Below are 10,735 nucleotides of genomic sequence, written 5' to 3'. Positions count from 1 at the left end.
TCAAGAGTAGGATAGTCAGGGAGTGTCCCAATATGATTTCTCCCAGGTAAAGCAAGCATGTTAGAACAAAATTACCCATCGAAAGCAGCAACATTTGAATGTTCCTAATTATAGTGTCATCCGAACAAGATAGGGAGGGAATGAGGGAAAGCATGCCAGTGGGGTAGGGGGTGGCGGACTGGTGGTGGGGGGGGGGGCGGGATCCACATACAACATGAGGATGAGGGGCTGTAAAAGGATCTGTTCATGTTCTGCTGAAATCTCCTGTAGTTTCTTTCAAAATACCACAAATCTTTTCTCGCAGTTTCAGCCTGGGCTCAGAGTCAGGGCCAAAGTTCAAACAACATCAAAGTTTATTTTTGAAATAAAGGTTTATTTCCTCATGGAATTCTTGAAGGGTTTGCCCTGCGTGTGTGTGAAGCATTGAGTCTGGGTTGAAAGGAATTTATTTTAGGACCTTGAGCCGTCTTCAGCTTAACACGCCTATTGCCCTAGGAGGTGATTGATGGCTGTCTAAGGTTCCAGTCCAACCCTGGAGGCCCAGCTCTGGGGCATACCCTTCCCCACTCTGAAGGCTGCCTCAAGGGCAGAAGCCTGCTCTCTCCTCTCAAATCTTGAGGCACTCACCGGTCCCACTCCTTTCCGCGTAAGGTCCTGATAAGCATGAGTTTGGTCTGCATTGTTGATTGCATCCTGGGATCCCTTCTGACTGAAAAGCTAAAAGCCACCACTTTGTTTTCTTTGGGCTACTTTCTTAGGGCCTGTCTGAGGAGGTAGGTTACTTGAGTTCTTAACTGCAGAGCCAAGCATTAAAATACCAAAAAGGGTAAATGACATTAAAAAAAAAAGAGTCAATCTAGTATTTGCCAATTCTTGTTAGTTTCTCTTGGTGCAGACACTTAGCACCAGGGAACAAGACAGTGTTAAAGTTGGGACTGAGGAGCAGCTTTTTTATCCCCCTACTGGCTGTATATATATTTTTTCATTCAAAGGGAAAGCATCTGCCCTGAGTCTCATGGCGAGAGGGTATTGGGGGGGAATGTATGTTCTCACAACTTAGATAAAACAATTGCTGGACTATAGAGGAATGTCAAGGAAAAAAAAATGGCATTGCTGCTTAGCTTCTAAGATGCTACTATTTGGGTAAATTTGAGAGGTAGCAACATGGGGAGCACCTTTCTTGGTTCTCATCCTGAAATAAGACTGAGGGCTGTACTGGGAAACTGGGGAGGTTGCACGTTTGCTCGTGAATTTTCATTTTGCAGCTGTGGAGATTGCAACTTGGAGGAAAAGAAATGGCATATCCTATATGTTACTTACTTATGTCTTCAAAATCCAGTTTTTAAAATTTTTTTTAAAGATTTTATTTATTTATTTGAGAGAGAGAGCTTGAGCAGGGGGAGGGGCAGAGGGAGAAGCAGGCTCCCCGCTGAGCGGGGGCGGGGGGGGGGGACCCAATGCAGGACTCGATCCCCGGACTCTGGGATCTTGTCCTGAGCCGAAGGCAGACGCTTAACCAACTGAGCCACCCAGGCGCCCCTCAAAATCCAGTTTTTACTGAAATTCTAGGTTCTTAGCAGCAGCTGGTTAGGCAAGACAGAGGGTGGGAAGGAAAGCAGGGGTCTTGCTGGTTGTGGGTGGTTACTCTCCCATTTCCCTCCTCCCTCTCTAGTCACTCTTTTTCCAGTCACTGCTCGAGGCCAGACCCATGTCCAGTTGCACAGGTGGGCCCAGCTTAGGCCCAGTTTGGAACTCTGAGCACAGTGACAGATGAACAGCTATAGGTCTGGAGTCTGGGAGTTGGCGGGTGGGTAGGAAGCACCCAGCATTTTCAGGTCTGGCTTGAGTGTTAGGGTCTTCTCCCTTCTCCCCTTGGCACCTTCCCTCTCTCTCCTTCGGAATGTGCTGTGCCAAGGTTTATAGGCAAATCAGAGCAAACGTTGAATTCACGGAGCACTTTCTGGCTACTCGGCCCTGGGGATGCGGGTGCAGGTGGGACAAAGCAGTCTTGCTCTCCACATTTGCCTCTTCCCACTGCCTCCAGATGAAAAGTTCTCGAGCATCTCCTTCCCCACATCAGGCAGTGTTCTGCTCCAGAATCCACAATGACTCTCTACTGGCCCTTGGGCCAGGTGAAATCCTTTAAGTAAAGCTCTTCATATTGGGCTCTTCCTATAATCCAGCTTTATTTATTCATTCATCAACATATCTTTTCTGAATACCTGCTGTGTACCAGTTGCTGGCCTTGGCACTGGACATATAGAAGTGGGCAAGACAGACCTGGTTCCTGCCCCTATGGAGCTAACAGTCTAACCAGAGAAGATGATGTTATTACAAAAGCATTATTATTACTATTAAACAAGGATGATTGTGGGAATGCTGTGCTGGAGAGTGATGTGGGAGCACAGGATGGGACCCTTGGTCTTAGCTGCTTACCTGCCCTGGACATCATGGCTGGAATGTGGCACCTCTAGAACCCCAGCTCTCCCTCCAAGGACCAGAGCCGGGCCCCTGTGCTCCTTCCCAGGGGCTCTCTACATCCAGACCTGCCTCTCGCTTAAGGTCTCCATTTTCTTGTTGGGAAGAGACTGGAGATGAGAAGGACGGTGAAAACTTACATTCCCTTGACTTCTTCCACAGTACGTGCAGTCCAGCTCTGGTCCTGGGAAGGGAGGAGGGGCTCTGTTCTGAGGTGGCCCCATTGTAAGTCCTTGATGTTTCCTTGATGAAAGCCAGGGCCAGCACATTGAAGAGGCTGGAATGAACAGACTTGGCTGGGGGGGAAGGGTGTGGGGCCACTGCTGATTTGCTTGGAGTTGAGCTTGTTATTATAGAGCCCTGAAAGATTCATCAGCTTCAGGAATCAAAGTCGTGAGGTCAGCTCAGACACCAGGCCCAGCCCAGACCTGCCACCCTCAGGCAGCCAAGCTCTGCCCACACAGTCTCTTTCAATCTGCTCATACCTCATTTCTTTTTCTCCCAAATGAAGATCAGTCTAAACAGCCCATAGGTCAAGGACAAGTATCCCTGGAGAGTCCAGCCAAGTCCCTACTTCCTGCCAGTCACTCTCTTGGCTCAGGTTTGAGTTTGCCAAATACAGACTTTTGGGTCCCCGTTCTGCAATCAGATTTAACAGCTCAGAAGAGGGGTTGTCTTTTGGCCAATTTTTTCTTACTGTAATAGAACCCAACTTTTTTAGTATCCATATACCACTTTACGGAACAGGGAACAGATATTTGCTGAGAAGGGTAATCAGATTACTCTTAACTGGTTGTAGAGCCGCCTTGGACTGCTTAAGGGACAATTCTGTAAAGGAATTAATGAAAACAGGCCACACTCAGGATCATTCGTGCAGACACACATAGTCTGTTCGAGGTGTTCTACTAGTAAATTATAAGGGATTCTAAGGATGGGAGCATTTTTAGGAGGAGAGATGAGAGAATTACCAGAAGGAAGAAATGGAACCACACCAAAGTCACAGTGGTTTAGAGCAGAATCAGATGGGAGCTCAGTGTGTTGAAATTAAGTGTTCAGAGTGGAAACTCCCCAAGTGCACAGGGACATACACACACTCAGGCACTCTGCTTTTCTGAGGACATCAGTCAGTGTCTCCCTCTCTTCCAACTTCTACAATAGAGAGAAATCAGGACGTGACTACAGGGTTTCCTGCACGGCAAGCATACTTACCCCAGCCTGTTCCCCGTGCATCTCAGGAGCCTAGTGGGGCCAGAGATGGAGGTGGCCCTGGGCTCTCTGCATAAAACATGGCGCAGCATCCCTCCATGTGAACTGAATCTATTGTTCCAGAGAATGGGTTTCTTTTCATTCAATCACTCATTCGTTCATTCCAGAGTCTTTACAGCAGTCCAGGCACCGTGAGAGTACCCAGAGGCACTGCCCTCCTGACAGCCCAGTAAGAAAACCGGTTCTTTCCTCCTCGTTTGCAAGCTCCTGGGCGCTAGAAAGCTATACTCACAGCCTAGTCCAGCCCGTGCGTGGCGCCGAGTCCCTGTTTGGGAAAGGAAAGCAAGATGAATGAAATCAGACTAATCGGTGGGTCTCCACCGGTTACTTGCTGGTGTGGGCGCGGGTGCGCTTGAATTTTTATTATTTATGAAGGAAAAGTTTAAGTTACAGAAACAAAGCAGAACACAACTTTTAACCATCAGTACCGAGACTCGAGCTCCGCAGGAGGACGCGGGCACACAGACCGTACCGAACATCACACACACACACACACACACACACACCCCTCACGCAGACATTCCTTCTTTCACGCTCCAGCTCGCTCTCTTTACTCCTACTTCCCTTTCCCTCCTCTCCCGGATCAAGCGTTAATCTGCGAATCTCTGACCGCAAAAGAAAAAAAAAAAAAAGGTGGGTGGGGGGATCCCGAAGTAGCAGAGCCAGGGAGGAGGAGGTGGAGAAAGGCGGGGAGGAGGAGGAGGAGCCCGGCGAACCAGAGTCAGAGGGACGGGTGGCTCCGGCGAGTGTGCAGCCCCGGGGGGAGCGGCGCTCCAGGCTGGGAACCCGGCAGCCCGCCCACCCGCCTGGCGTCTTCGGCGGCCGCCCGCTCGCGGGCCCGCGCCCGGGGCCTGCTACACCCGGAGCCGGGGCCGCCGCTCAGGGGCGCTCGGGTCAGGGGCGCCGCCAGGCTGGTTCCCCGCGCCCGCGCCCGGAATGCCGTTCTACAGGCGCACGGTGGTGCCCCAGCGCCTGTGCCCGCGCAACCCGCCGCAGCCGCTCGCCGAGCTCCGCGACGTGAGCCACCTGGCCGCGCTCAGCCTGCTCCGGCAGCTCGCCGACCTCTGCGGCCACTCGCTGGCTCTGCTCGAGGACCTCGAGGGGCACCTGCTGGCCCTGGGGCGCCGCACCGACAGCCTGTGCCGGCGCACCGTGCGCCTCCGCCGCCGCCTGCCCTGCCGCCTGCTCGGCCCGGAGGACGACGAGGAGGAGCTAGGTAAACCGCGCCCGGGCCGCTCTCGGCCCCGCGTCTACCCCGCCTCTGGGGGCGCCAGTGGGCTCCCGCCTCGGCGCCCACCCCACCCCACCCCCTCCCCGGCCCTCCGTGCCCCTCCTCCTCCCTTCCCTCCCTTCCCCTCCGGGAGTGAGGGGATCCCGTTTCCCTGACTCCCCACCCGCCGCTCTCCTTCTGGAACTTCCTGCCCCTGGAGCCGGCCGCGCCGTCCTGAGTGACCCGGTGCTTTCGGGGCTCCCGGCCCTGGGGTGCGCGGCCGCTTTCTGGGGATCCGGGGGAGGAAGGCGGGGGGGGGCGGAAACCTGCGGGGCTCCCGGGAGCCACCGGGTCCGGGACGGCTTCGGCGCCGTCCCCAGGCCCGCGGCGTCCCCGTCTCCGCGGCGTTGGGAGAACCAAATGGCCGCGCCGCGGGCGTCTCTGCTCCAGTCCCGGAGCTCGGCCGCTTCGGAAAGCGCGCCCGAGCCGCTGGCCACCTACGCGGCGGCGGCAGCTTGGTGGCGGTGCCTAGTGGATTTAAACCTGTGCAACTTCGCGCCGCGGCGTGTTCGCGGCTCGCCCGCAGCGGAGTGTGGGAGCGCCCCGCCGCCTGCTTCTCCCCGCGATTTCGGGCTCGCTGCGCCGGGAGTGGCCGCAGGGGTGTGGCGGGAAGGAGAGACTGCCGCCGCCTTCGCTGACCCGTACTACCCCTAGGGTCTGGCTGCACACATTTGCCGGAGAGGCCCGCTTAACGGAACTGTCATCAGTTTCATGATTCGTTTAGGAATTAGCCATGCCTGAGAAACCCAGTGGTGCCCTGGCTGAGGACGCAGGACCCCGTGAGAGGGTGGCAGGGCAGCGCGAGCCTTTGACCCTTACTACTTTGGACTCGGGCACTTTGAATGGGGAATCCTCACTCCGTGGAAAGGCACCGCTCTCTTAGAGTGTGGCACTTGTGCTGAAAGCAAGGGGACTGAATGTGCTGGAAATGCGGACCACAGCTGGGGCGTGCCAGGTGCCGAGGCCAATTGGCAGCCCCAGAAAGGGGAGAGAAGGAGCAGTGTGACCAGAAAGTTTCAGATGGAGGCAGAAAGTGGCTACGGGGCTGACTTTTGAGTGCAAGACTCCAGCTGCCTTGGGGAAGGATTGGCAGGGCCAGCCCCTCTCCGTTGCAGGCACCACCTTGCCCCGACCCTTTCCAGTAGGACAGGAGTCAGAGGCCCTGGGACCCCCTCTTCAGAGAGGTCTGGGACTTCTGAGGTAGATGGTGGAGGTCACTAGTGGAGAAAAATGAACTGGGTTATGTGTGAACAGGAAGGTGGAAGACACAGATGACTGCCAGATGGAATGTAGACATAGGACCAGAAACCTCTACATGGCAGGGGACCAAGAAAGCTGGGGCCCTAGGTCTGGTTAGTTCTCAGTTGACAAAGAGGGTAAGAAGGTCACTGTTGATTCCCCCCACCCCCCGCCGGGGTCCCGCTGACTACCAGGATTAGCCTAGGAGAAATTTGATAAGTCAACTCAAGGAGTAGTTTTCAGAATCCCCACACAGCTTAAAGAGAGCCACCTACTGAGTTCAGCAGGGTAAGATGAGGACAGAAAGGAGGCTCTGCTTTTCCAACTGGGACCTTTCTGTCCACTGAATCGTCCACCGAATCGGGGAGCCCTTTCCACATGCGGGAAGGCATGGCTTCACCAAGTCACCTTGGGACCTAGCTAGCCCTTTCCCGGTAACCTGCTGGTTTAGAAGGAGATGGCTTTGTGCAATGGATATCTTTTCGAGGAAGGGAGCAATTCTGAGGAGACATTGCATTAGTTTGGTTTCTTTGAAATTCGCAGGAGCCGGGAGAGTGGCTGTCTCGCCTCTTCGGTGTATCCACTTGCCTTGGCTCAGAGGCGCTGAGGAGTCTGCTGCACAAATGGAACGCAGCTACCTTAATTTGTCAGGAAGTTCTGGCTTTCCATTTTCCGGTCTGATGCCCTACCCTAGCTTCCCCTCGAGGTTCCCACTGCACACTTTTCCCTTCAGGTGCTTTGACGGCGTATCACTTAAATTAGGCCTTCTCGGCAATGATCTGAGCGTAAGTGCCAAATGCAAGGAGAGTTGGGGAGGGTAATCAGTGCGCCATCTGGCCACCCCCTCCATCGCTCGGGTTTAAGCTCCAACAAGGTGTTCAGCAGGCTACATATTATATTTTGACCCCAAATAAATATCCACCCCCCCCTTTTTAAAAAAATTTTTACCATTGCCCGCTCTTGTTCTTTTTTTCTTCCTGGCACCTTTGCTCCTAGCACTCCTACTCCTTTACTGACCATCTTGCCGGTGGTCGGCATTTTACCCTATGTATCTTCCATCTGGCTGAATTTCCCCCCCAAATTCTTCCTTTAGCTATTTCTTTGACTATGGGGGCAAGCAAGACCTGGGAAGGAGGGAGGAAGGTTTGGAAGCCACATAACCGGAGTGAATGACACCTGACAGGCCAGCAGCTTGTAGGCTCCCTGCAGGGACAGCTTGGCCGCCACCTACGGGAGCAATGGCAAGTCAGACTGGCCCAGAGCCTTCAAGCTTGCAGAGACCAGACCCCGTACTTCTACTGGGGGCCCTGGGAGGCAGCAGGCGGAGGGCAGGGAGAGGAGAAAGAGATGGAGGAGGAGAAAGTTGATGCTGAGGGAGTCGGAGGTGCTCCTCTATACAGCCAGGGGTCACAGCCCCACCATCTTCAAGGTTACAGGGGTGGGACTGGGCTGGGCTGGTTGCTTGGCAACACCTCCTCCTCCACTGAAGGCTGTTCTTTGGTAACTTGAACCCCTTTGAGACTGCCCTAGAAGCTCTTGTGACCGGCGTGAGGTGGGGGGTGGGGGTTGGAAGGAGGAGAGAGCGTGCTAAAGGATTGCACCAGGCTCCTCGGGTTATGGATCTGTGGCTTTTGCCACACCCTTGGCATGGCCCTGCCTAGAACTGGAGTCTCTCCTCGCATCTGGCTTTGAATGGGCCCTGTTTTACTGCATTTGTGTCCTGTACTCTGTGCTCTTCATCTCAAGAATGGCATGGTCAAAGCCAGAGGGAAATAGCTCCGTGCATGCTGCCATATGCTGAGGGAATCCAAGCTTTCCAATTCCTCCCTCAGAGATCTATTTAATGTTTGTAGGTGCTTAGATGATAATTACAAAAGCAATCAGCTGTTGGCCTAGGGGTATAATATCTCCTGAGTGAGCAAGGAAGTCACCAAAGCACTAGATAAATCTAGGTATGTTTAGTAACACTGGGGAGCTATCATTTTACACTAGCCTATGAACTTGCTATGGGAAAGATGCTCTCTTCCTTCTTGCAATTATTTTGGCTTGAATACAGCCAGTTGGGGCGATGGTGGAAACTCCCTCTTCATCTTTATGTAAAATTCCTGCCTCTTGGTTTTCCAACTTTGTGGCAACTTTGGCTCCAAATCAGAAAGGACAGCTGGTTTATTTATGTCTAAATCATAATTCCAGGGTGAGGGGAGACTGTTGTAAATCTACATGGAGATGAGAAAAATGAAAGCTGCACCTTCAGACTGCAGCCAGATTCCCATTCGATGAGGTGTCATGGACTCTGAACCTGATCGTCATTGCTACTGAGGACAGGATATGGCCTGCTTGAGTTGGATAGAGCAGGGGGATCTTTGGGGACTTGGAACAGGCACTTTGCCAGAGCTCACTTTGTCTCTGTCCTACCTGTCATCCCCAGAGACCCTTGGGACAGTGGCTTGACAGAGTGGGGCAAGCCCATTTTCTTTTAAATACCATGAAATTCCTGGTCTGCTTCGTGATATTTCCATGTGTTGAAAACATCTTCCCTGGAAATTTGGACACCAAAATGTCCACTAGAATTTCCTCCACTTTAGAAACAAGAAACTTAATCTTCTCCTTTTTTTAAGACACATGAGCAGCTAAGGTGATAAAAGCGTCAGGATGACGGAATAGTGGAGTAATAGGAGAAGATTCAAGTTATGGCTCTTGGGCTCAACTTCGACCTTTACGCCGTTGATTAGGTGTCAGGAGGAGAGTGGTGAATTTCATCGTCTGTCCCCGTACTTGTCTGGTTTGGGTGGAGTGGGTTTATACCATGTGGCATCAAAAACTCGGTCATTAACCATTGTGGGTGTCCTAACACTTGACTGCTGAGGCCCAGAAAAAGGAACGGACTTGTACCCAGCTGGATCAAGACCGTTAGTAACCCTAAGTGCTGAAAAGATTATAGTGTCTCCCCATATGTAATTCCAAATGAAAGCAATTCTAAACCTTCAGATAAAATGTGATTTTGGGGGGCGCCTGGGTGGCTCAGTCGGGTGAGTGCCCGACTCTTGATCTTGGCTCAGGTCTTGATCTCACGGTTGTGAGTTCGAGCCCCACATCAAGCTCCACGTCGAGCCCCATGTTGGGCGTGGAGCCTACTTAAAATAAATAAATAAAATGTTATTTTTTGAGATCACTCGGAGTTCCACATGTATGTTGAAATTAAAATGGCTTATGGATGTTTTCCATTCTCTCTTTTGTACTCCTGTTGCTGGTGGCCTAAGCATATACTTAATCTCCCCTTTGAGGAATGTGGCACCCGCTAGGTCACACAGCAGATAAATGGCAGGAAGCCTTGCTCTAGAAGCCGGGCCTCCTGACACCGAAGCCAGTGCTGTGTGCTGCTAAGTGCAAACTCAGTTGTGCCCTGAGAGTCAGCGCCCTGGCAGGTTTTTCAGCTGGAACTTGTCCAGGATAACGAATGACTCCTGTTACCTTTGCAAACTGAGAGATGCTCTAAAGAACAGGCTCCCTGTGGTTTCTGTAGTTGGGACTTGGTGGGTGAACTGGAGGTGGAGAGGAAGAAGGAAGGTCAGCCTTGCATCATGTAGGGAATAGATGTGAGGCAACAGGCTCCCTTGTTAAAACATAGTCTCCTTTAAGCTTTGAGTGGGAAATAGCTTAGAAAAAGAAGCTTCAGGTGGGAAGGGGTAGCTGGGCCAGTGACCCCGACACGGTCTTCTGAAGGTCACCTTTCCAGTGGGGCTCTGTCACTCACAATCCTTCTGTCCTCTTTATACTTGCTATTTTCCCTTCCAGCTTTTAAAACCAATTGTGGACACTCCTTGTCACTCACCCACATCATGCCTATTTTCTGTTATTATAGCAGAGACTGGTTGGCATTTCCAAAGGCACTTTTATTAAAAACCAAGGAATGAGAAAGTAAAATTATTACCAAAAATGTATTTAGCATACATGTTTCCAAGGTATGGATTTATTATTCTTCAAAGCTTAAGAAGCTTAACAGGCTCACTAGCTTTGCTGCTCTATATGCCCTTTCTGGAGGCCTCAAGTCATCTTATCCTCAGATCATTACCTTCCAGCCTTGCAAAAGAGGACACAGCTTTGTCTGGGTCCCATCACCTTTCCCCTTCTCACCCTTGCGCTGAGTGCTAAAGACTCGGAGGTAAATAAGACCCAGTCTCTCCCTTTAAAGAGCTCCCACTGGGGGCGCCTGGGTGGCTCCGTCAGTGAAGTGTCTGGCTCTTGATTTCGGCTCAGGTCATGATCTCAGGGTCGTGAGATCGAGCCCTGAGTCGGGCTCCACGCTCAGCATGGAGTCTGCTTAAGATTCTCTCGCTCTCCCTCTCTCTGTCTCAAAAAAAAAAAAAAAAAAAAAAAAAAAAAAAAAAAGAGCTCCCACTGCAGGGGTGGGTGCCATCTCATTTCCTAGTGTGTGGTGCCAGGGCATCAGGTCCTCTCCTTCTCCAGGTGGGGGAGAGCTGA

General features: G+C 52.2%; 1 protein-coding gene across 1 annotated transcript in view; it reads left to right on the top strand.

Annotated features, from left to right (window-relative positions):
* Positions 1-4,642: 4,642 nt before the first annotated feature.
* Positions 4,643-10,735, top strand: part of LOC118536911 (NHS-like protein 2) — a 120,430-nt gene continuing 114,337 nt past the window's right edge. The window contains exon 1 of the mRNA XM_078064030.1: positions 4,643-4,960. Within this exon, the coding sequence (XP_077920156.1) occupies positions 4,681-4,960 (280 nt within the window). The 5' untranslated portion in view covers positions 4,643-4,680. The remainder of the gene's footprint in view (positions 4,961-10,735) is intronic.

Source organism: Halichoerus grypus, chromosome X, assembly GCF_964656455.1.
Source record: "Halichoerus grypus chromosome X, mHalGry1.hap1.1, whole genome shotgun sequence".
Taxonomy (NCBI): domain Eukaryota; kingdom Metazoa; phylum Chordata; class Mammalia; order Carnivora; family Phocidae; genus Halichoerus; species Halichoerus grypus.
The sequence above is the reverse complement of the archived record's forward strand: the minus strand, read 5'-3'. Positions and strand labels throughout refer to the sequence as shown.